Source organism: Artemia franciscana, chromosome 21 (genome assembly GCF_032884065.1).
Source record: "Artemia franciscana chromosome 21, ASM3288406v1, whole genome shotgun sequence".
Taxonomy (NCBI): domain Eukaryota; kingdom Metazoa; phylum Arthropoda; class Branchiopoda; order Anostraca; family Artemiidae; genus Artemia; species Artemia franciscana.
Genome location: NC_088883.1, coordinates 3700153 through 3727886, shown reverse-complemented (window position 1 = coordinate 3727886; position 27734 = coordinate 3700153). Strand labels below are relative to the sequence as shown.

General features: G+C 33.6%; 1 protein-coding gene and 1 non-coding gene across 3 annotated transcripts in view; both read right to left on the bottom strand.

Annotated features, from left to right (window-relative positions):
• LOC136040846 (cyclin-K-like) overlaps nt 1-20809 on the bottom strand; it is a 43644-nt gene extending 22835 nt beyond the window's left edge. Inside the window, exons 1-3 of one of the 2 annotated variants that reach the window (XM_065725210.1) lie at nt 20640-20809; nt 9332-9542; nt 2735-2858 (exon numbers count right to left, since the gene is read on the bottom strand). In XM_065725210.1, the coding sequence (XP_065581282.1) occupies nt 2735-2858; nt 9332-9542; nt 20640-20788 (484 nt within the window). In that variant the 5' untranslated portion in view covers nt 20789-20809. The remainder of the gene's footprint in view (nt 1-2734; nt 2859-9331; nt 9543-20639) is intronic. The other variant, XM_065725211.1, reaches the window with a different exon arrangement.
• Nucleotides 3460-3545, bottom strand: Trnay-gua (transfer RNA tyrosine (anticodon GUA)). Its single transcript is given in 2 exon segments — nt 3460-3495; nt 3509-3545. It is a non-coding gene; the product is annotated as a tRNA-Tyr (tRNA).
• Nucleotides 20810-27734: the final 6925 nt, after the last annotated feature.

Sequence of the window (27734 nt, the reverse complement as noted above, 5' to 3'; positions counted from 1 at the left end):
AGATGAGCCTCCTCCAGGACATCCCTCAATTTAGAAATGAGCGTTATCTTATCGTTATTACAGCAGCCAGTATCATTGGCAAACGCTATGAGCTCCTTATCGTCAGCTTCGGACTGAAATAAGTCTTCATTACAGCTTAGTTATAGCAGTGTAGATTTTTGCGAACCAGGCTCAATACTACAGATCATAAACGTAAACCAAAAACAGCGGTGGTCGTAGGATTGAGCCCTGTGGGACACCAAAGTTGGCAAGCACACCGTTTCCTCTATCTTCTCCCGCATAAATCTAGTTATTCTTCAGAAATGACTTGAACCAACCCAGAACTTCTTCTTTTAAATAACATGTTCCAGCTTCGCAAGAAGAATTGAATCGTACATACTATAAAATGCTAGTCTGATACCAAGGAGACCCACAGTAGGTAGTAGGTTAGAATTACGCACTTCGTTTACCCATAGGGTCAATGCCATTATTGCATCTCGATTGGAGTGCCTGATCTAAACCCAAATGGCGATTATTAAGAAATCTTTTCCTCTCCTGAAACTGGGATAGCTACTGCTTCGTAGATTTTTCTAAATTATTTGAAAAAACTAAAAGAATGGAAATAGGTGAATAATTAGCCGATCCAACTCGAGAACTCAGATGGCATTGGTGATTTTTCTTTTCCACAATGTCAAGTTTTCCCTCTAATGCATCCTAGACTTTTTGGGTTTTAACTTGAAAATATTTCCTCAAGGAAAATCACAGTTTTTGCTTGAAGTTACGTTCAACGATTCTTAAAAAAAAAAAAAAAAAAAAAAAAAACCTGTGTGAACCTGGGATATTAGCAGAAGGCTATTTTTAAACATTTGATTTCAAACTTAACATTGTAGATGGTGTATGATGAAACTAGCAAGAAAACAACATCAAATGATAACAGTTATGTAGTTTCTCAGTCATCACGAATCGATATAATAGTTAGATCGCAGATTAAATCATCTCAAAATGGCAATTTCATCGAGTACCAAGAGAAATTACGATAGAACGTTACAACTGAAAAGATATGAAAACTACTTTGAAGAAAAAAGGTTAGTGCATTTCACTCATATATTTTAGAAATATAATATATATTTTTTCAAGACAGAAAAGTAACATAAACTTTTTATTATTCATTATTTCACAGAAGTAGCTATACAGTGAACTAGAAAAAAAAACAAAAAAACAATAATGTTTTTTTTTAAAAACATTAGCTAATACAGTGTGGTTAATGTATTCTGATTTAGGATGAATATACTAGTTGTCGAATTGTTCAAAAGTAATTATATAATATTTAAAATATATTTTAATGAGTCAATGTGTATATCTCCGGTACGATCTTATAAGATTCTATAATGACTACATTTGACAAATCTAGATATGTCTCAGTTAGTATATGTATATATACATATATACATTCATGGCTGAGCCAACAATACAACATTTCATGAGTGAAACACAGACAAAAAAAAATCGAAATAAGAAAAAAGGAAAGGAAAGGAAAGGAAAATGAAAGAAAAATTCGAGAACAAAATGAAAAGGGAGTAAAGACAAACATTAGGAGATCAGAAACGAAAACCAACTACTTCAAAAAATTCCAATAAATAAAAAAAACTACAATATAATACTAAAAAGAATCACATATTCTAAGGACACCTGGTTAGACAGAGAAAAAGAGATACACAATAGGCTAACAACGAAACAAAAGTATGATCGATTTTTTGAACACAAAAAAAATATTCTGGCAAGATTTATCTCCTCTCTGTTTCCTATTCTTTCTTTCTCTCTCTCTCTCTCTCTCTCTCTCTCTCTCTCTCTCTCTCTCTCTCTCTCTCTCTCTCTCTCTCTCTCTCTCTCTCTCTCTCTCTCCTCTCTCTCTCTCTCTCTCTCTCTCTCTCTCTCTCTCTCTCTCTCTCTCTCTCTCTCTCTCTCTCTCTCTCTCTCTTCAGATATGTCGTATTTTTGAATAAAAGATTTCACCATAAGAGGTTTCCTAAATATTTTCAATTAGAAAGTAATTTTATATTCTTATATAATTTAGAAAGTGATTTCGAGCCACCGAATGAAAAACTTATCGAAATTTGGAAGAATAGGAAGACTATAGGAATAGGAAAATTAAAAATTACTTGCAGGTATGCAAATAGGGAAGCTTTGATTAAATTGAGATGGAGGTGGAGCGTTCGTGGCTGTGGTGGTCTAGATAGCGTCGTGTTTCAGCGAGTTGTTAGTTGTAGCAATAGTAGCCTTTTTGTTACCTATTAATAAATTTCGTTTTCATTATTTTTTTCTTTATGTGATTTTTTTTACCATGTTTTCGAAGCTCTTGAATTTTCTTTCCCTACATACATTTCGTATGAATTTTCGGTTCCCTCTTGACGACGCCTTTGTGACAGTTTTTAAGTTTCTTTTTGTGTCTGTTTTGACTCAAAATACGAATTCAAGTCAGGACTGGTGAAAATTGTATTTTATGAGACAAAGCCTGATCTTATCCCTTTATACTATATACTTTTGAATATTATAAACTTAAAATTATTTCAATATATCATGCACTATATTTAGGCTATGATAAAGGGTATTTACTGCCATAGTCTCTTCAACATTAAAGGAAATATTATTATAATTCTTTCCACCTGGAAAATTCGTGACTATCATGCAAGTACTGCTACTCTATACAGATTTGGAAGGAAAGAGAAGGTGAGACCAGAGCTGTGAATAAACTTACCGCGAACATACTGACAACACTTAACCACATGCGTATGTGGGTGGTCTATTACTGCATCAAAGCCTAATGTTTGAAGTAAAATATTCTCATGCATCACTAATTTGTTGGCAGCGTCGTTATAAACCTGGAAAAAAAAGTTAAGTTTTCGAGAGAATTTTCTACGGGAAAATTTCGTACGGGAGAAGGGAGATCTCCTTGAATTATTTAAAAAGTAATCAGAAATTAAATAAAAAATTCTTTCAGCTGGAAGTAAGGGGCAACATCAAAGCTTAATGGGAACATAAATTATGTAATATATGATGGGGGCTACCCCCTCCTCATCCCAGATTCTTTATGATGAAGTTTGACTCTTTGCCAACATTCTTTAGAAAGACTGCTTAAATACAAGGGTCGCTCAATTTCAATGAAAAGTATTTTCAAAGAATTTAGACTTTAGCATAAAGAGCGATGGTTGAGGAAAAGGGTAGCCCCCCTTATATACGAAATCGTTTTTAGTTTTAATGTTGCTCCTAGCTTTCAGTTGAAATTTTTTTTTTATAATTTAATTCCAGTTTGAAACGAACAGAAGTCAATACCAATAAGCAAATGAGGGCTAATATTCCTTAGCGCTTTGAAGACCAGATCCCATGGTTTTGAGAGAAAGGTAAAAACTTAATGACAGTTAATATACAGAATCACTACAAATAATATTTTTAAACACGGAAAAACTTCCCGAATGAAAAAATTCCTTCGAGCCGGATTTGAACCAGCGACCTATGGATGACAATTTTACCTCTACAGTCCACCGCTCTACCAACTGAGCTATCGAAGGCTTATAATAAAAAATTACCAAACAAATTTTAGCCTCATAAGGGCATGATTTAAATAAGTACTTACCCTTACTCTATGACTCATGTACAAACAAAAAAAAACTTATTACGCATGTTGATACTTGTCTGTTAAACAGAGCATCCTCGAAAAATGTGGTTAGATAATCATAATGAAATACTTCAGTTTATACAATGCTTTTGTTTATATGAAAAATATAATTTGGGGGTACTTTTGTCTTATAGCCACCCCACTGAAAATCTTGTATCGCGAACATTAGACAATAACCAGTTTTCATGGTCTTTCTACCAGACAATATTTTCGGCTCGGTGGAAAACAACATTGTAGCTATATTTTAATTAAATATTTAGTTGGTTACGTATTTAATATAATGCGGTCTGGCCCCCCTCCAAATTCTTTGTGATAGTTTTCATGATTTTATTGATAAAGTGTTATATTTTCGTCATTCATTAGCATTAACCAAACTTTACTTCTCGACAGACCTTGAGTGTGGTGGCTATATAAGACACAAGTACCAATTTGGGCTATGTGTTTGCACAAAAATTAGGAGGGGGCGGATAAAGTAGCCTAACTGCCCCCAACCCCTACTAATGTGTAAATATATAGTCCGAATTATACAAGTCCAATGCATTCTGGGACGCGTCATTTCATTTGCAGGTATGAAACCGGTTTTCTTTGATGTTACATTCAGTAAAATATATGTAACCCCTGGTTCCCACTGCTGCGTCAATCCCGACACGATTTTTTTCTGGTGGAACAGACGTACGACAGAATCGGATGGAGGTTCACAAAGAAACGTAGACTTTTGCGTCGCTGCGACAAACTCTAGAAGAATTCAAATTAGTCAAAATTAGCTTTTCAAACAGCTCCATGACTTTGGTTATGATCTATTTTTTAATTTAAATCAGAACAACGCATGCGATTTGTCGTATGAGTTGAAATTATTCAACGCATACGACATTGTAGCAAAACGGATGGTTTTGCGTCGTTTGTCGCACAATTTGTGTCATTTGTCGCAAGTCGCAGGATTTTGCGCGAAATAGCAGCAGTGGGAACCAGGGGTAATGCTTGAGAATGTTCTGTCTAACAGACAATTACCCGCGCGTTTTTCGGAGTTTGAAGTTCGAAACACTGTATAGCCCAACGTTTCACTCAACTGTAACTTAGATAATAAAATAAAATATATCAAAATATATCAAATCAAATAAATAAGTAAAAAAATAAACAAAAATACCTAAAAATAGAGAAGAAAAAATTCTTTAGCATTGAACTAATATAAACGAAATGGTAAAAAAAGGTCTTAACACTTAATTCCCCCACCCCTCCTTATTCAAAAATGACATGAACTTAGAACTTAAGTCTCAAATTGCTTTTGTAGATGCGTCTTTTAGGAATAGCCGGATGGGGGAGATTTCGTCAAGACAAAATTTAGGTCAAGATTTATAGCAAATCCTGAATGATAGGAATTATACAATTCCAAGGCTCCAAATCTGGGCCTCAGTCATGCCATAAATGTGATTTATGGAATTAGAACACAGATACAGTACCGTCAATTCACAAAAATTAGGGGGTAGAGCCGTTCCTAGGGCTGATGATGTTCGAGGAAAATTAATTACAGCACTCCCGTCCGACTCAAATATTAACAAATAAGCCGAATCAAAGGGAAAAACTTGATCTAAGTGGGCAACCCTCTACCCTCTACAAGTGTGTTTTATCAACTATTGGGCGGGTGATTAAATTGTCTTTTTAAGTTTCATCAGTGAAAATACAAAATAAAAGTATTTTTCCAAAACATAAATACCACTCATATTGCAATACTATCAAAGGATAAGGGAGAAAGATTGCTGGTGTAGGACAAACAGCAGGGCTTTAGGGTGCAAGAAACTCAGACAAGTGGAGAGGAATTTATGTACTGGTGAATATTCAAGAGAAAAGTAGATACGTCAAATCGACAAAAACAAGAAAATTACATGATAATAACACACAATTTTTATACAAAATTCTACAAACCGTGGGTTAGGTGAAGCCTCTGCCATCAAGCTTGATAGGCCCTAAAACTGTCTAAAAAAACACGCCTTATTGACATCTTTACTTTCGCCTAATTTGTTCACAGATTTTAACCTACTACCATACTGTTCCAGTACTGAACAGACGTGGTGAACAAACCATCGGACATGGGGAGGAAGGCACCGTGTCCCCTAGATTTTTATCTCCCTCCCCACGGCTTTGGAAAATAACTTTTCGAAGTGTTTTCATTGAAAAATGTTATTCTGGAATTTTTTTTTTTATAAAACTGGAAAACACCCATAGATATCGAAAATACATTTTGTCTTCCCCCAAACTTTTTTAAATTGACAACACTGCGATTTAAATATATCATTAAGATAGAAATAAAACATTTTCACCCATTTAACCAGGACTGGAATTAAAGCTTCGACGCTTCTAGACCGAAGCGTTTTTACGAGATTTTCGAGGATATTCCCAAAGATTTTGGGACAGTGGAAGCACTGAATAGAATGCAACCGATGAGAAAAAAACAATGAAAGATAGAGGTGATACCGAACTCTCAGCTGACATTCTTCAGAGACATCTGACAGTTCATAAGTGGCCACAGAATTTCTGTGTTGTTTTAAAATGACTTTTCTGTGAATAAGTAGTGCGGCCGTGGAGTGATCTTTGAGAATAAATCATAGCAGTCCAGTTTTAGTTAAGAAAAATATCCCTCTGTGATAATTTACTGAGCCCCCGGACATTGAGCACCCCGAGGCTCCGGGCCTAGTGGTCCTTTTGATAAATCCCAGCCTTCCTTTGACCCACCTTAGGTCCATTCAATCCTAAAAATCACAATTTCTTAACTATTTCCTTATTTCAAAATGATTATTCTTTAGAGCAGTATCACATTTTCGTCCCAGGTTGCACAAACCCGGGCATAAAAAAATAATATTCTATTGATTCTTGCGCGCAGCTACTTCATACAATCCTAATAAGGGGGGAATTAATGCCAGGTTGGCTTCTCACTCAATCGGACTATCTGTCTTGGCTTTTTCTACGATTAGCCATGACTTGATGCCCCCAACTATTCCATTTTAATTCAAATAAAAACCACACCCGTTGATTTTTGAATTAAAATGGAATAGTTGGGGGCATCCTGTCATGGCTAATTGTAGAAAAAGCCAAGACAGATAGTCCGATTGAGTGAGAAGAAGACCTGGCATTAATTCCCCCCCCCTCATTAAGATTGTCTCAGCATCCTCTTGATCAGTTTAAACATCTACTTTTCTTTATTTCTATCTTTGGAACTTTGACCACCTTCCAAGAAACCCTAAGAGAACTAAATGTCAGTTTTAAGTGTTTTTTTTTCTTTTACTTTGTAACTTTAGCACTGCTCATAACTTCATAAACTAAACTCTGACAATCAGCTTGTAGGAAGGACTGAGAAGTATGCACTCCTTTTTCATGGGTTTTCAGTGTAGATAGCTTCGAAGACCACACTGCCTTTCCATGACAAAACAGTTCAAAATAGGGATGAAACATTTTTATTGACAGTGAACAGATATAAAATTTCTTAACTGGATATTTCTAACACATACACAGTGTTCATCATCAGCAGTAAAACTCCAGTCATCATCATCATCACCAGTTTTACTGCTGATGATGAACACTGTATTCAGTGTATATAGTCTTTCCAATGTACACTAAAACACTGGATGAAAATGACAATTTTAGAGTTAATAATTTTCTAGAACTTACTGCTGTTCCATTTAAATCTTTTAAACAGGTATTATAAAGAAATATATTATTTCATTTTTTCAAAATCTATTACCAAACTCAAACTGTACCACATACAACCTAACTCGTCGTTATGTTTTGTGTATTTGTGCTAATTGCATGATTATATAGGAGGTTCTTAAAGAAAAGGAGGTTTCCTTTTCTTTAAGAAAAAGAGGTATTGGAAGTTCTTAAAATATTTCAAGCTCCAGTTGTACTAATTTTTTATTTTTATAGTGCATATTCATGCTATTTGCAAAGTGATATTGGAAATTATGATGCGAGTTTAGTTTATTGTTTTCCTTTTCTATTTATTATAAAGCTTGCTTTTTTCCCACTGCTTTCTTTAAAATATTATACCCATTTTTACTATATTTTCATTCATTAAATTTCACAAGCACGTGAATGTAATACTTTCATCTATAGGAAACACTATTAGCCCTCTCCACCCCACCCCAATAATAAAGACATAGACCCAAATATTCGCGGGAATAAAACGAGATTAGACAACAATTCCCTAAAGCTCAATCTATATTTACAGAATATAAATATTGAAAATAGGCTCATTCTATATTGAGAAATATTGAAATAGACAGTATAACCAGAATTAGTATGGAAAATGTTGAAGTACCAAGGGCAATGATAATGAAAACTGATTGTTTAAATAGATCAAGTTGAAACTTACACAGCCTTATACGTTGTTGTGAATTAGGAAGATTAAAAAACGTGCTAATAAATAAGAAGTCACTCACATGAATATTTTTTTCCAAAATTAATGATCCTTAAAAAATTTTCAAACTCATGACCCATATAAATCGTTTTCTTAGGCCAAAAATCCCAGGATACCAATTTTCAAAAAAAAAATATATAGAGCTGTTTTTGAGAAATCAATACATAAATACACAATTATTGTCTGTTTAAAGATATATATATATATATATATATATATATATATATATATATATATATATATATATATATATATATATATATATATATATATATATATATATATATGTATATATATATATATATATATATATATAATACTATTATTATTTATTGGAAAACCCGTCATGCAGAGAAAGGAAAAGACGGAGCAATAAAAAAAAAAGAAGAAATACACACTAAGTGAAAAAAGAAACGTTAAAAAAAAAATACATCTTAACTGCTGGGCAAGTACCAATGACCAGGGATGGTTCAACTTCCTTAAACGGGAATTATAAGCATGAATTTGCTTTTCCACAGCTATAATGGGGTCAACAATCCTGAATTTTCTAACTAAGAGAAGAGTTCCAGATCCAAGGGGAGAAACAAAAGATATTTTGCGAACCAGAAGAAAACTGAACAAATTTTTGACTTGTCAGATTTTGTGAGCATTTTCCAAAATGGCGTTATGTACAGATAATGTGGTTGAGCGACAGAATTGAAAGGTTTCGAAAGAAGATGGTGTTTGAAGCAGCACTTGTTTATTAAAAAAGAAAGCACTTGTTTAATTAATTAAAAAGTGGATTTAATTTAATTGTTGATTTAATTAAACAGCACTTGTTTATTAAAAAAGAGATAACCCAACTCTACCTTCAATGTGAGCAATTAATATTTATTGCGTGTGCATTAATGATGAACCAATGGGAAGACCAAGGTAGATGATATGATCTACTGGCTTAACTCTACTATTTCTGAGAGGAATAACCCCAGGCAACACTTGCTTCCAGTTGAAGAATGCAACTTTGGACTTTTCAGCATCGAACTGAAGACCTAGTTTTGCATACTCAGACTGTAGCGTTGCGAAAATCTCGATAATATACTGGATAGTGCGACTGAAATTCAGAATGTCATCTGTATAACATAGCATATAGACAAGTCAAGACTGACAAAGATATGTATATATATATATATATATATATATATATATATATATATATATATATAGAGGATATGAAAATATATTTATAATTTTCAAAATATAATATAAACAATTTTTCTAAAATAAATACATACCTCACTTTTAGGTTCTAGACTAGGCTGCTCCCTGTTTGTAAGTTTATGAGCTACTTTAACAACATGATCCAATTTCCTAGGCTGTTCTTCTACTTTAGCTGCTAAAAATATTGCACTTGCAGCTATGGAATTCCTATGAAACTGAGTGAAGGAATGAAACATGTAAAACCTGTGCATGTATACTATTGCTGTGTTGATACATAACTGATTCCTGAAATTCATTAAGAAATATTAGTGAGGAACCTAGGTTTTAAACTTTATTCCATAGAGATTTTTTTAATCAAAGATAATCGAAAAAATTACCCCACTCCCTTATTCAGAAAAATAACTTGTATGTTCATTTAAAAAAAAATTATAAAAGAAACAAAATATGTCTGTCTAGATGTTGGAAAATATACGTCTAGTAACTTCATTTTTGAAAACAAAAATCCATGCTCTCCCCCACCCCAAATTTGGGTTGGTTGCCACCCCTATAAGCATACTTTAGGTAATTTTGATAAAAGAAGCATAAAAAACTTTTTAAAAAATAATCTTGTTTGATAAATATATATTAGCATAGGGGTTCCAAAATCTAGCCTTAAAAATTAACAAAACATATACTAGCAACACCAAAAGAAGAAAAAAACAAAAATTCTAGTTCATAATAATAATTGGTAATACAGAGAAAACAAAAGACATTAGCTGTATACTAGCATGCAGTGCCATATCAAAGGGGGTGGAGAGGAGGAGAGGATACCTGGTTTGAATCCCCTCAAAATTTTTGTCCAACTTGTACAAAGGTAAAAGAAAAAGGTACTTGTGAATTATATACCACTCACTCTGGTGCTTCATAAAATTAGAAACTGTTTCTTTGACACTCAATCCTAGTGAAATATCACCAAATATGATGAAAAAACAACACTTTAGACAAATTTGGGCTACATATGTGCACATTAGAGGGGGGGGGTAAAGCAAAGCAGGTCTGCATTCAAAGTGTGTTAGGTACAGTTATTCTGCATATTGTGAAGTTAGAATTGTTTTCTACTTCAAACTGTCCAAATACTTTACCCCCCCTTGTCTAATGTGCAAATATATAACCCAAATTATATATTTCCCATCTATTCTCTCACTTATATTGTCTCAAGCTAAGCTGAAAGAAACCAACAAAGAAACTGGTTGCTCTCAAGTTTTAAACAGCATAAACTTGAGTGACTTGAGTGATATATAATACACAAGTACCCATAAAAATTTTTGCTGCAAACTATAATGCTTGTGTAATTTTTTTTAGCCATATTTTTCTATTTCTAGAGGGAAGGGGGAAAATCTGTCAATTTTCTACATTTTCAACATAAATCCAACAAGACATTTTCAGTGAAAATACACCATTTTTAGAACAAAGGAGGGGGCCCAAACCCCTCCAATTAATATCAACGAAAACTTTAGGGAGAAAACAAAAAGCCTAATGTCATATTAAATACATTCCTTCAAAAATTATCTATGTGACTGGGTTCAGGGCTGCCATCCATGGTATACTTTTACTTATTCACCAGCATATGATTTTAAGATTGGATGGCCTTGCACAGCACAGCAGATAGTAGCAGAATCAGAGCTTTATTTTGGGAGGGGTCCAACTAATTGGAAGGGAAGGAAAAAGACATTGCCAAAATATTAGATTTACAGCTACAAAATTTCAATGAAATTCACTGTAGGAATGAAATATGTATAATCTATACAGGTATAAGCTGCTACTACTATAGCTGTGGTGCAAAGCAATACTGCTATTGCTGTGGTGATCCAAAGCTAATGAATGGGGGATATTTTCATCCAATGCTGAGCAAGGGGCAGAAAAACGTAATGAAGATAAACTTCAAATGCATTTTAATTTATTTCATTACCAATTCAAAACCAACACTTCAGCTTAAAATGCATCTACATTTTGAAATACCATTTATTTTGAGGCACCAAAAAAGTTTTTTTTTGCTATTTTTCCACCCAGATAATTTTTTTAATCTAACCCCTCCCCCCCCAAAAAAAAATAATTAAAAATTGAGGAAGTTCAATTTTTGGGTTTTACTCTTCTTCCTCCATTCAAATCAATTTGTGAACAGGGGAAATTTATGAACTGGTCCATTCTGAAAGTCATACTTTAACCCTGTTGCAACACATTGTTGCTCAGGTATTATTCTCGTTTAAAATATTACAACAGGAAAGCCCATTTAACAAAATCTGTAGCAGCGGTGAGGATGGTAAAGATTTTGCTGAGAACCTTGGCATCTGGGATTCTTTCCTTGAAAGCCCTCAGTCTTTATATATATATATATTTAAACTAATTTAGGAAAACAGTCTTCCTTTTCTCCTTCTGTCTCTCTCTCTTTTTTTTTTTTTTTTTTTTTTTTTTTTTTTGTGTTTGTGCTGTTGCATTGGTGATTTCTCTTTTCATGATATATATATATATATATATATATATATATATATATATATATATATATATATATATTTTTATTTTGAAACAAAACAATAGTTTTCTTCTATTTTGATTAATCTCTCCCCTCAATCCCCAGATGATGATGATTATATTAAGAGATTAAACCTTTACAAGTATTTCACTGCTAAATGTCTACAAACTAACACTACAAAGAAAGAAAAAACTAGAATAAATGAAACTAATAAATGCTACAATCAAAGGAAACAATCATGTATAAATGTCAAATATTAACATCAAACCAGTCTTCTAGTTGAATAAAAAAATATGTTCAAACATCCCCTTAACACTTTATCAGAAACTACTAAACTAGGACAAAATGGGAAATTAATTCCTAGAGATTGGAGTTTTAGTTCCATACCAAAAAGTTATAAAAAATAAACAGGGCAAGCAAACAGGAAGGGGCTACAAGTTTCACTTTCACCACAAATGCACTCTCCACTTCTAATTTTTCCAATTTTATTTAAGAAATAATTTATCCAACAAACTTGTGTTAGCTGGTGTGGATGGAATTTGGCTGTTTTGATGGAAAGAATTGTATAGGCCAAGAACTCACTCTATTAGTGAAACCTTCATACCACTTTTCACACAGAGCAATTTTCAATGTCTATCTAAGGGAAAGGGGGCTGAGCTATAATCTGATTGAACATCCAAAAAAACTTTTATAATCTCATCTGTGTATATACTGTCATGTATATACACAGTATGTATATACTGTCATGTATATGTCTCATCTATGTATATACTGTCATGTATATACTGTCATGTGTGCAACTTTGTCATGCTGGATATTAGCATGACTGGTGCAGACAGTTCTGGCCAATATTATGGTCTACCCTTTTTTGCATAGCATATAATTGTTAATTCTTTAGCTCTCAAATCTATTGGTAAAACTCCTGCTAATGATGTTATGTCAGTTTGAGCAGTACAGACAGATTTTGTGATTAAAATTAGAGAAAGCCTTTGAACTGAGTTTATGGAAAGAATTGTATTGGCCATGAACTAACTCTAGAGTGAAACCTTGATACCACTTTTCATAATGGTTTCAAGGATCCCTTGCCCAATAGTATCATGTAGTCTTAAACTTGTCAAATTTTTAAAGGAACTGCCTTTTTTGAAGTAGGCATCAGTTTGTAAATAACTTCTTAGGCCACACTATTTCCAAATACATAATTTATGAGAGACAAAAAAGGGTATGATTTAAATAAAACAGTGAAAATAATGAAAAAAAAAAAAAAAATCCAAATATTTTGACACCATGTCCAGGAGCCTTTATCAATGGGTAAAAAAAAGGTGAAGTTAAACTTTATAAAATTGTATAAAACCATCTAAAATCAACCCATAGTACAGCTAAACTGCTAGAAGAGCTGATCCTCCACAAATTCCTAAAAGAGACAAATAAAGTTATTAGACTACACCTTCTCTCCAGCTTCCCATATTCTTTGCAATTCCCCATAAGAACAATACACAGGGCTTCACAGCATCGTTTTTTTAGAAAATGCTGCAAAATGTTTAAAATATGCTTTAACCTATAAAAACAATATTCTGTCTCCCCTCTTAATACATGTCAGTAACAGACATACCCACATGGGGTTACAGATATATTTATGTTGTCATTAGGTTTGTTTTTATTAACTTTAGGATCAGAATTTGAAAATTTTCAAGGAGTCGAATTAAAGATAAGAATCTCTCAGAATTATAGGTTACAGGAGATCAGCAAGTAACTGTTTAGATTATTATTGCTAGGTCATTTCAACAGGGACAAGAACTGAGCATGTTTCCCAGCCCAGCAGCAGCCAAAATAAAGCCTCAGGCCATATATTTGATAAACAGTAGGATTTGAAATTACAGACTTTGATAAATGTCAAACATGGATAAAATGAAAAAGATGGTCAAATCTTTTTTTAAGATATTCTACATGATGAGTTTGTCCCAAGAACAAACCAGTCAACCAACAATGCTACATTTTTTTTCTTATGTATTTGCAGAGAAATGTTTGGTTGAAAAGAATTGCTTCTTGGTGAGAGACTTTGGCCCTTTAGCCTTCACTAAAAAAGCTGAATCAAATGAATATGGTGATAATAGAGGTACAAACAGGATTTCAGAGGTAGGTAATTCACTTCTCATTACGATTATCCAGTGGCATTAATACAAAGGCAATTTTCAATGAAAACATACCCAAGAAACATATTGATGAAAACATACGGCTACATACCCATCCCCTTATTGATCCTGTTGTATTTATAGAGGGAGAAGAGGTCACATAACCATCCTTTTATTGATGCCACTGTATTTCATCAGATGAAGAGATAGTGTAAACAAAGCTTTAAGAGAAGAATGGTGCAGTTTTGAGAAAGGCAGAAGATGCAATAACTGAATGTTAATGCTATGATTAAAACTGAGCTGTGTCTGAATTATCAGTCTTTTGGTCTTGAAGAACAGCATTGGATTAGGCTGATACTAAAGCTTCACTGAAGGTCCTATCTTATACAGCATACTAAATAACTATGTTAAGGTGATTAGCATTATGTAAGAAAATAGTAAGGATCAAGGAGCTCTTTTAAGACATGTAAGGTGAGGAAGAAGTTGGTTTGATGATGCATCAGGATGTGTCCATTCATCCTTTATTGCACTTTATTTTCATTTACTTTCTTCTAGGTACTCCAATAAAGGCAATAAGTGAATAAGAAGATATCATATGAAAAGGCCAAACCCTCCTAGACTCACATTAATTAAGTGATTTCAGTGTCCTTGGTCAAAATATCAGCAAAATAAATGAACTTTTGGATCTCTTGAGGGTTGGTTTATAAGAATAGGTTAGATACTTAGGATGAACTACCTTCTGATTAGTAAATACAATACATCATTCCAGTCTATAGAAAAAGGACCTAAAGACTACTGAAAATTACCACCCCATCAGGGTCACTTCTTAAATTGGAAAGGGGCTTGAGAAAAACAGGAACAAGGCTATAACTCAGAAACTTGAGAGGCAAACAACCTTCTCAACATGGCTTTAAGTCTGGCAGATTTACTGACAATAATTTATTGTTATTATTTATTAAATACCCATCATTGTACAAAAAGAAAATGACAAGAGCACTACAGAGAGAAAAAACATATCACTGTACAACTATGACAAGGTAACCATAGTTGAAGAAGTTGGCACCAAGCATCTCTTGAAATCTTGTGGTTACATTTCTCCTGAGGTTTAGCCACAGCTGTAGTAGGATCTACCATGTGAAGACTGCTGATGAGTTTTAAATTACCAGTCCAAGTTGGATATTTCAGTAGGTATTTTTCAAAATGGAAAAAAGTAGAGCAGATTTTTGATTTATCAACATTTATAAGAATTTTCCGGATAGGTGCAATGTAGAGCAGCTATTCCCAACCTTTTTTAGTCTGCATACTCCTAATCAAGGCCCCAAAAGGTTGTGTACCCCTTACTTTAGAATTGTTGTTTTACTGTCTTCTCAAGTAAGATTGGATTTTCAAAACACAATATTTATTGTCATATACAACACTGCATCAATGTCTGCAAGTACATACAAAAATTAATGAGACTGCTCATTAAAAATTACACTTGAAAATTAAAAATTAAAAAACACTTGAGACTGCTTTTTTGGTAAAATACTATCAAATCTTGGCTTAATGTCACTAATGGCAACTATAAGGTCACTTAGTACACTCAGTCTGTTTCTGTGTTTTTGTTTTGATCAATGACATTGCCAAAAATGACACTTCACAAAGGTAAGTAGATCTGAATGGCAACAAAACAGACATGGTGATTGCACTTAGCTCCTTATATTCTCCTTTCACCTCCAACAAAAAGTGGAAAACAGTTATGTTTTGGAACTTCAGTTCTAAGGCACAACCACTGGCAAGTTCAACTAATTCTCTGTAAGATTGTCACTAATATTGGGGCTTGAGGTCACATCTCCAACAAATGGATTTTGGATCCAATCCTGAGTTCTATCTTGGGCCATCATTGATGGGAAATATGACACAAGTTCATCTTGCAACTTAGTCAGATGGTCCCAAATACAATAACAGATTGTGTTGAGGTTGTCAATTTCACTATTGTCCACAAACTCATCAAGGGTCAGAAAGACACTAACACTGTTTCTTTGAACCCTTTTAAGCCAGAACTCCCAATTTTTTGAAGATATCACATGCCTTCAAATTCACAGACAGTTTGTCCATCTGGAAACCTTGCATTGAGAGATTCAGATCATTCAGTTTGTCAAAAATTTCTGCAAGATAGGCCAGCATGCCGTCAGACTTTTGATATAGAAGAAACATACAAACTTCTTTTTGGAGCTCAATAAGTCTGCTTAAAATCTTCACATGAGACAACCACCAAACCTCTGGGTGCAGAAGTAAATGTTGATGTTCTGAACCCATCTCTTCACACAGCAACTTGAACAGTCTTGGGTTCAGTGGTCAGGCTTTGATGAAGTTGATCACTTTTACAGCCTTGTTGATGATCTTGTGCAGATGTGCATTCATCCTTTTTGATGAAAAAGCTTACCTATGAATGATGTAGTGCATCCATTTCACTTTGGGATTTTTCTTCCTTATCCCAGCCATGAGTCAATTATTATTCTCTATTAGGGCAGCAGCCCTATCACTGCAAACTGATAGACACCAGTCCCACAAGATGCCCCTTTCTGAGAAGAATTGGTCAATCACCTTGAATAGTTCTTCTGTTGTTCTTGACTCTAGGTTTTGAAAAAACAGAATATTTTCTCTTATGTCAGAATGATCTTGATATTGGACAAAAACAATTATCTGGGATTCAACTGACACATTGGTGCTTTCATCAAGCTGCCATGCAATGTCTTTGTCACCTTTATTTGCTCAACAGCCTGTATGACAATATCACTTGCAATGTCTTCTATCCTTCTTGAAACAGTATTGTTTGAAAAGAGTATAGATTTGAGGGCAGTAGCTGTTTTCATATAAGCATTATTTCACTGACTTTCATTAGGGTTGGTAATATAAGATTTTTGGCAATGGTGTATAGTTTTTTCTGTTTTGCAAATAAATAGGAAACAGCATATGGAGCCCAGAGAGCCTTAGACAAAACTGATACCACTTATATAATTTCCTAACAGTTACTATCAAATGCTTCTTGTTTACACTTGGAAAACTCTATGGGCTTCCTAACTTGAGAAGGATGCACAGTGCTGAGATGCCAGTTCATATGTGCAGGTTTTATGGAACTGTGGGCCAAGACTTGCCCACAAAGAACACACTGAGCATTCAGTGGATTAGACTTTGTCACACTAAATCTGAGTCCTAAGTATTCTGACAAGGACCAATGCACTTTGACTAAACATGATTCATCACATTTCTTCTTCTTAGATGCAGGTTCTAGGTCTAGGGTACCAACATTTGTCTGCTTGTTATTCCTAATCAGGAATCTATCCATTCTTGTTTGTAACCACTTTGTGTTTCAATGGATGATAAGATGACAAGACTTGTCTCAGTTAATCCACAAGGGACTTAATTAGCAGAGGGTGGATAAACAATGAACAGAGAGTAATTTTACTCAGCTACTAGAAGGTCACTAAAAACAAAAGTTTTGGAAGTTGAGTAAAGTAGGGTATCTGATTGTAAGGAAAATGTTGGAACCAAGTCAGAAGCAAAAAGCTGCAGACTAAATTGATTTTGGAACCTTTGCATACCCCTTGGGGTATGTGTACCCCCAGTTGGGAACCACTGATGTAGAGGGTGTGAGGGAGAGCAACAGTATTCTACAAAATTGCAAAGTACCTTGGTCCAGTACTTTTCTGCCTTTTCATCAATGACTTGCCTCTTGTTGTCCACCATTCCACTATTAAAATGTTTGCAGATGATGTAAAGCTCTACTGCTCCTTGACAAATTCAGATGAAGCTTTGTTGCTTCAAAAAGACTTGGATGCAGTGCACAATTGGTGTAATGCTAACTCCATGTTTGTCCACAAAAATAAGTGTAGGGTTGTCCATTACTTTGGCAAAGTAGAACAAAGTTACCAATACCATCTTGCTGGACATTCAATCTTACCTGTTGAAAATGTCCATGACCTTGGTGTTCATTTGGATTCTAGTCTTAGGTTTGACAAGCATGTTTCTGAAGTAACTTGTAAGGCAAACTATCAGCTATTATGTCTTAGATGGAATTTCTGTAAATTTAATCTCTGTTCATTCATTGCCATTTATAAATTAACAGTTTGACCAATACTTGAATACAATTCGTCAGTATGGTATCCATTGAATAAAAATGACAGAGCAAGGGTTGAAAAAATACAGCAAAGAGCAACTAAGCTTGTACCTTATTTGAAACATTTGCCATATGAAAATAGACTGCATAGGCTAGGATTGTCAAGTGTTCAATTCTGAAGGGATAGGGCAGACATTATTAACACATTCTGTATAATCAAAGGCATTGAGTCCATCACAGTTCTTCATATTTAATGACACTAACAGGACCCATTATCACCCACATAAATTGTACCCCTCACTCTCAAAAAGGAAAATAGGACAAAATTCATTTTACAGCAGGGTGTGGAAGCCATGGAATGAACTTCCACCCAAAACATTTCTAACAGATGACATAAACAGATTCAAAATAAGACTAGCAGAAACAAATTTTCAAAGTAAATCATTTTTAAATAATTTATAGTATTATTTGTCAGTGTTTGTTGTAGTCATTATTTTCATTGATTTGTATGTGTGTATTATGTTGTCAGTATTGTCATAACTTCTATTTATTATGTTTATTGCGACAAGCTTGAAAGCTTACCATATTTGGTATTAATAATAAATAATAAATAACAGCAATTAAAACACCATTTCAAAAATTTTGGATTGTCATTTTATTCAAAATAGTCTAAAGGTAAAATAACTATGCTTCCAGAGTTTAATTCCCCCCTAGCCATAGGACAAGGGTTGTAAGCTATGCAAGCTGCCCATTGCTAGCATAGAAGTTTTTCATGGAAGGGGTGGCCATACAAATTTTGAAGGAGAGTTAATCAATTAGAGCTTGATATCTTCAATGCTGTTTCTAAGAATCAAAGTGATTGGAGGGCAACCAGCCCCCTTACCTTTTTTCCCCAAAAGTTTCATTAAAGTATTTGGATGATAATTATTATTTAATTTTTTTTTTCTTCATTATTTTCACTGTTTTATTTAAATCATACCTGTTTTTCTCTCTCATAAATTATGTATTTAAAAAAATAGTGTGGCCTAAGAAATTATTTACAAACTGATGCTAACTTCAAAGAAGGCTGTTCCTTTAAAAAGAACAGTTCCTTTTAGGCTAGTAATAGTAAGGTAAGGCTTTTAGAAAATGTTGAGGGGGTCTCAAACAAAATCAAAGCCTACTATATACAGGAGGGTTATCATGTTAAATTATAGACAAGCCTGTTTTGGCTATCTTGGAAAGGGACTAGGTTATGAGAATGAAACTTTCAGTATGGTAATGAATACAAGGCCAAAAACATACTTTAGAAATGTATTGCCAAGCTACTATGTCAATCCTCTTCTGATTTCTGACCCTCATAACATTATACCTTAATTTTCTGTTTCTTTTTCTCTGGTTTTAGTTTTAAAAAAACCTTCCCTGTTATTTGAGTGGGATTTTAATCCATCAATGTTTTTTCCCCTAAATTTAGGGAATGTAATTACAGATCTTTGTAACATCATAAATTGGGTTTGAGCACAAACAATTTGGCAAGGTTTCACTTTTATGACACAAAGCTATTTAAAGGTTATCAAAGGTCAGTGTCTTCTAGAAAAATAAGGAGAGGAGGTAGGTGTTTCAAAATAGCCCACTTTCCCAAAACATACTATAGTCTGTGGATCTATCCCTGAAAGTTTTATTTTCTTAACCTAACCCTTTTCAGCACAAATCCAGACAAGCTAATTTTTTTGTATCTTGGAAAGTGGCAAGATTAGGAAAACAAAAAAGTAACATTCTAGTTTAGCTACTTTTTGCAATCCTGGAAAGGGGTTAGGTTAGCAAAATGAAACCTTCATGGATGAGTCTACAGACTAAAGTATAAAAAGATATTTTGAAGTACCTACCTTTAGGCCTACTCCTTCTCTCTCTATAGGGCAGTGACCTTTGATAACCTTTAAAATTTATTGTGTTATGCAAGTGAAACCTTGCAAAAGCAATCTTCTGTGTAAGTTAAGTACAAGAATATTTTTTTCAGCTTCATAACTTTACTGAATCCCATTTTTTGAGGTTTCAAGGATCTGTAAATATATTTCCTAAATCTAGAAAAACCTACTGTTATGACTTTGAATTCTACTCAATCAACAGGAATTGCATTCCAGAACTAAAACCAGGGAAAAAGGAACCAATATCTGAATACTAAGGTAAAATCATGTTTAGTCAAAATTTCAGTAGGTATAGTAACTGTCAAGTAGGCTAGGCAAATACTGAAATTTGGTAAAATTCTTGACAAAATATGTTTAGTGGGCTAACATTGGAAAAGGGGATAAAGTTAAAGAAGAGCATCTCTCTAAGATCAAAAAGTCTTGTTTGTCAAGATTAGGTATATATTTATTTCAGGTTAAAGTTGTGTTTGTGACAATTCATCACCAGCCAAGGCAACTAGATGTGGCTTAGGCTATCTCATAATTTCCCAAACAATTTCCTTAGTTTTTTTACAACCAATATATAGCCTACTAGCCTAGGCTAGAATTTTTACATGTTCAAAGCCAACGACCAAGTTCAAGATTTATTTTCAACAGTTTTTATGTAGAGAAGGTAATATAATACTAGATTTACTATGTCCCATTGCCAATCAATTAATTGATCAATTTTTGCAGTTGTAGGGACATTCAGGACACACTTACACTTGAAGTGTTTGACCCATATCCTGGATCAAATTAGCAGCTTGCTGCCGATGTGACATTTCTTTATCATAATCCATGCCATATCGACGGCTAGGTGAGTTCATAATTTGTTCTTTGGTAAAAAACCATTGTCCCTTACTAGATGCCATGATGATAGTAAGGAAACGTGGAAAATCTGCTTTTCTTGCTCGAGCTTTATTGCAATGAAACATCCAATTCTGTAATTTTCGAATCTGCAAGAGAAAAATCAAATCTACATTTTTTTCTATTATTATCTGAAAAAAAGTAATTGCCAATGAATTATTTTGTTAAGTGTGAGATTTACTAGATAAAATTAGATATTTCTTTCAAAAAATTTGCTATGTAAAATTACCAAATTCGCTATTAGGGTCAAATGAAAAAAAAACGCAAAAAAAGGAGAGAAACGAGGATACAAGCCAGTGAAAAACGTAAATTACAATGCAAATATTTCGATAAAGACCTCCACTTGACCGTCTTCAGTGCACAATATTGAAAAGTAATTACTGATGAAAATCTTAAGATAATGTATAAAAAACCAAATCTTAAAACAAAAACTAAAATATGAAGACTCTAGCTAAGTAACGGTAAAAGGGTAACTGAATAAAAATACAATACTGAATAGCAATTCAATTTTTCAGTTTATGCAGAGCATTTTTAAAACCCAATCCCTTCCCACGTAAAATTTTTTCACAGATTCTGCAAGGTTGCAAAAAATGATTTTGTTGATTTGTATAGAAACAGTCAGAATTAATTAGTTCATTATAAATGGTGCTTAATTTGGTTTCCTCCGGTATCTCTATTTAGAGCTACCTTTCGATGAATATGCTTTTTAATATCAACTGTCTCCCTGAAAAATCGCATGAAAGAAGCCTTAAAGAAGAGAGAAAATAAATTAAGACAAGCTAGTGAAAAGCCAAGATTTCAATACAAAAATTTCGGTCAAGACCTCCGCCTGACTGTCTTAAGTGCGCGATATTAAACAAAAAATATATACCAACGTCGAATAATAGATTTTGTGAAGGTATCACTTATCCAACCAAGCCTCCTTATAGCGCGTTTACACGGACGAGAATTCCCGTCGCGGACAAAGGAATTCTGGTCCACTTGAAAGGATTCCGTTCGTGAATCTGGGTAGAAAAAAAGTCTAGCGACCAGCAAGGATTCCTTTCACCGAGACCGTTTTTGACCAATTCTGCTTGATGTGTGGGCAAGAAGAACGAGAATATTTACAGTTTTGTTGATTTTGGCCGACAAACAAATAACATGTCAGTAAAGAATCATCCCAAAATTACTGATTTAATCTGTTTGGTGCAGGACAAGCCTTGTATTTATGACACTGCTCACCAAGACTACAAGAAAACATAACATTCCATCATACAAACATCATAATATTCCTGTTGGTTTCATCCATGCTTACAAAATTTTCAAATTTTCTGCCAAAAGGACAAGAATCTTTTCCCACTTTTCCCTCTGTGTGTAAACATAAATCCTGTCTCCGAGACAGGATTCCCGTCAAGTTTTCCTCTCCGTGTAAACGCGCTATTAGACTTCAACCACCATTAGGTCGTCCAGTTTTTCAATTTTCCTTAATTTTCATCTAAAACAATAGCCGACACAGCAAGGTCTTCATCGCTTCCAGAGTCAGAATAAAAAGTTGGGTTAAGTTTTTTTCTGCAATCTCGTCTCTTGTTAGAATACAAATATTTTTGGAAATTTTTCTGTTTCTCTGTTTTTGGAAGTTAAGAAAATCACATAGAAGCGGAGTGTGATTGAAGTAAATCAAAACGCATTATATACATGTGGTTTGTTGAAAGGACAAAATAGCAATGTCATAGGAATGCTTAAGATTATTAAGATGAAAATTTTAGGGCATGTTGAGGGGGATTTTGAACTAGCAAAAGACACCATGTGTATACTGCTATTACTAATAATCATGCTTCTACTACTGCTGTGACTATTGCTGTGACGGAGATACCAACTACTTGCGATTGTGAATATTTGCACCTGCGACAGCAACTTCTTGCGACTGTGACCACTTACAACTACGACTTATTGTTTCGGCGACAATTTATGACCGTGATAACTTGTAATTACAACTATTACTGCTGACGTGTATATTACTATAATCTTGACTGTAACTGTTTCTGCTGCTGTTTTTCTTAATTTTGTACCTGGATTCAAACCTGTAATGTACATGTACTGCATTCAAAAGTTGACGTTCGGAAGTTAGTGAAAGCGTTAGCACTATAAACAAAATCCCATTGTGGAAACAATTCACGTAAACAGTTCTATTTGATATTCCAGTCCCCTGATAGTGACGAAGAAAAAAAATACAGAAGACAATTAAAGAGGACACATCATTGGTGTCCATGCAAAAAAAGTGATTTTTCTTCCTGTTCATGGAGAGGGGCTATAATTTTCCTGTCTTTGGTTTTGACAATGGCAATTCAAAGGGTCCACTATTTAGTTCGCTGCGACACCATTTTCTACTCGCATGCAACTGATTGAGGTAATGCAAGGAGATGTTGGAATAGCGCTTAGTTCAACTTTGAGATTCAGTCTCATGTACTGGGAACTGGAGTTCAGGAAAGTGTTTTCACTGCATTATTGTCGTTTGCAGCAACTAATTGCTGACAATTTGAGCAAAAATGAGCACCAGTATCTAATTGTATGTTTGTTGGATGTATGTCTATTGTTATTATGCATTATGTTCGTTTTGAAGTCAACCGAGTAGCGTCTTTGCTAAATGGTAAACTTTTTTCCCTTACGACAAAAGGGATGTCGAAGATTTAAGGCAGGAACATACCACCTTTACTTTTTTTCATTGGGTATTCAGTGTCCGTTTTAAAAAATGTTTCCGAAAATTAATTTTCAGAGATCTTGAAATCCCCTTTACGCCCACCCTTTCACCCCTGTCCCCTAAAGTATATCCTATGCCCATGAGTCTCAGATTTAGACCCCTCTCACCTCCCCCTAATAACATTACTGGAGCTATGCCCATAGGTACATTAAAAATATACGAATAAAACACACTCTTCTCAATCACTTTTTTTCAAATTATTGTTTAAATATACAAATAATATCAAAATAAAAAGCAAATAACAAAATAGTTCTAAAATTAACTTACAGGGAGTAAAGTATATTAATGGTGCGATTAAATAGACCTAGGAAGTTTGCGCTCATTTTTCTAGCCCAAAGGGTTGATTTATTATGACCCAGGATTGTGCCCAATCCAGCGCGCATTGTCAATAGTTTAAATGACTTCTTTCAACTCCTGAATACTTCTTTCCCTTATCATATTTTCAGCATCTGAAAATGGGATGGTATACTTCTTCATTTACTTCACAGATGAATTTAGCGACTATCATTTAAAGCGGTACCCAAGCCAAGCAAACTATTCAATATATGAAGATCACACGGTTCAATTACTACAAACGTATTTGACAGGACGCGTCATTTTCCAACCGTAGCAATATATCAAAGTTTTTCACCCATAATTAGGTTAGTTTACTTTAAAGCTCCTAAGAGCATTAGTTGGACCCACAGGTCCTGAAATATGTTATTTCGCTGAATTTCGCCCATTGTCTCAGTATAGTGATTATATTTGCCTTTTGCTAAAAAAATTCCGGCAACAATGAGACTATTTTAAAGAAAAGACGAAAATAATGGAAGGCGTCGTATTGGCCATAGTCTATGAGATTTCTAGTCTAGAAGTACACTGTCATTTCCATTTTAATCCTTTAAGTAAGTATCATATGGAAGCTGCCTGCTCAGCTATATGTGTATTCATTAATAAATAGACTGGTTGGCTATTTAGAAAGCCTGCCTTTCAAATTGCCTAGAATTATGTCCACACTTTGACAAATGGGAAAAAATAGTATATAGGCTTATATTAAAAGGTACTATCAAATCTTCCTATAAGGACTAATATTTTTGCCGTTTAGATGGATAATTTGGTTAGTCCTCTAGCAATAATCAAATTTGTCAACTAGTTAACAAGAAAATTTGCCCTAGAAAACTTCCTTTTCCAACTAGTTGACAAGTAATTTTTCCCCAGCATGAATTTCTTTCCTACTAGTTAGAAACAAAACATTACTCCTTGAAACCCTTCTGTTAACCATCTAGTTGGTAAACAACATTGTCCCAGAAATTTCTGTAAACCATCTAGCCTAGTTGGCAAGTAGGCTAACTTTCCCCATAAAGTTTTCATTAACCAACTAGCTTGGGCAAAAATCTAAGTCAAAGTTATAGGTTGCCTATAAGCTATTTTAATAGGCTAGATTATCAGTTTGTCTCAATTTTTGAACTTATGCACAAGACAGGATGTGTGAAACCACAGCTTGACAAATAGAAAAAATATGCATATAGGCTTATATAAACTAGTTGACAATTAATTTTTCTTCAGCAACACTTTCTTTCCAACTAGCTAGAAACCAACATTGCCCCAGAAACTTTTCTGTTAACCATCTAGTTGGCAAGTTATTTTCCCCCAGAAAAATGTTCAGTAAAATTCTAGTTAAGTGACTTCTTGCTATCTCAGAAAGGGTTTAGGTGACCTTTGATGACCTTTAAAAATATATGTGTTTGACAAATAGAAAAAATATGCATATAGGCTTATATAAACTAGTTGACAATTAATTTCTCTTCAGCAACACTTTCTTTCCAACTAGCTAGAAACCAACATTACCCCAAAAACTCTTCTGTTAACTATCTAGTTGACAAGTAATTTTTCCCCAGAAAAATTTTCAGTAACTCAACTCAACTTTTTCTTTATTCAACTCAAAAAATACACAAACAATATAATGCCCCAACAGAGAGCAGAGCTCATAAGGCTAGGACAGTGCAAAAACATCAACATCTCATCATAATAATGATTTCAAAATATAATACGGTAAAAGGCTAACAAAATAGAAAAAAACCCATAAAAGATAAGTAAATATATAAATATCAGACAGGAGGGGCATGGGAGGCCATCCCAGACACAGGGACACAAAAACAAACACACATATAAGAAGATCAAATAATTTAATTTTCCATCATCAAAGGTGAATAGTCAAAATTTTAGCAAACAATCTTTAATATTTGCTTTTTTAAATTTAGCTGAGATTTTTGGGATGGATCAAACAGAATTTTATCATTCAGCTTATAATTGTTAGCAATGAAGGGTATTTGGTATCTAATTGAAAACCTTGACCTTTCAGAACTTACAAAAGGAATTCAATACATCCTAGACCTCTGACAATCCAAACAAGAAAGTAAAATTAACAGAGATTTGTTATAGAAATAATTTTTAGAATTTTGTATTTGAAAATGCCATATGGAATTATTTAATATTTGTATATCACTTAAATCTGACAAATTTAAGAAGAGGAATAATGTTTTAGTTTCCAAAACATTTTCAAGTTTTGAAGGTTGATTTAAGAAATTTCCAAGTATTCTTATTGCCCTATTTTGTAGTACCTGTAAGGGTTTTATATGCTTCCAAAATGTATTAAGATATACAACTGAGCAATAATTAGAATAAGAAGTAATTAGAGAGTGGTAAATTATTTTTAAAATGGTAAAAGGAAAAATATTCTTCACATGGTACATTGACCCAATATTTTGAGCAAGTTTTAATCTTAAATACTCAATATGATTATGAAATGACAAAAGGGGATCACAAAAACTCCTAAGTAATGATATGATTAGACCCTACAAATTTTTTGATCACCAACCTGTAGCTCCTCACAAGAAATCTCTTGAGTGGAATGTTTTTAACAACCATAAGCCATAAAATTAGTTTTCTTAAAATTTGGTACTAGATTATTAGAAACAAACCATCAATTAACTGAGGTAACACTTATAGTCAGATTTTCAATCAATGTTGATGAATCCCTAGCTTTAACTGTTATAGCTGTATCATCTGCAAATAGAACTGCATGGCTAATATTCTCATGCAAACCTTGGGGAAGATCATTAATATAGATCAAAAATAAAAGTAGACCTAATACTGAGCCTTGGGGGACACCAATATCAATAAGACTTTTTAAATTAGTCATTTTTCCACTGACATTTACTGTAATTTTGCATCTGCATAGGTATGATTAATAATTTGCAATTCTTTCCCTCTTATGCTGGAATATATCATTTTGTCAAGAAGAATTCCATGATTTAAAGTGTCAAATGCTTTTCTTATATCATAGAAAACAGTAGCCATATGGAAATCATCATCTAAACAATCATTTATTTCTAATAAAAGAGCTGGAACTGCTTGGTCTGTTGAATGGTTTGCCCTAAATCCAAATTGATATTTGGTAAAGAAATTTATTTTATCTAAATAGCTAGAAATCCTTTCTTTAAAAATTTTTTCAAACACTTTTGATAATGGTGATAAAATTGCAATTGGATGATAATTACTTACATCAGATTTATCACCTTGTTTATACAATGGAATTACTCAGGCAATTTTCCATCTACTAGGAAATACACCTGAGTTGATACTCAAATTGAAAATGTGGATAAGTTTTTCAAAAATAATGCTGGCAATGCTCTTTAACAAATTTGTTGATAATTCATCATGTCCCACTGAATTACCATTTTTTATATTTTTGATAATCTTATGGAATTCAGCAAAACTAACAGGGACCAGAAATATGCTTGTACATTCATTGAGGGTTAAAAATATTCTTTATGCAACCTGTAAGGGGACAAATCTATTCCTGCTGAAACAATCACTTGACCAACACCAGCAAAGTAATCACTAAACATATTAGCAACATCTTGTGGTTCTCTAACTTCTACACCATTTGTATTAATTAATACCTCAGGATGTGATAGCTTTTTATTTTTCCAATTTTCTCCTTAATTAAATTCCAAGTTTTTCAAGGAGAATCAGAATTTTTAAATGAATTTTCATAATACACTTTCATTTTCTCTAAGAATCCTTACTAACAGATTCCTATAGTTTGTAAAATGTATTATATTTATTTCAGTGGGATACTTCATTTTAATTTTATATAAGCAATTTTTTCATTAATAGACCTCAAAAGTGATGCATTTACCCATGGTTTTCTTGGTGTATGTCTCCTTCCT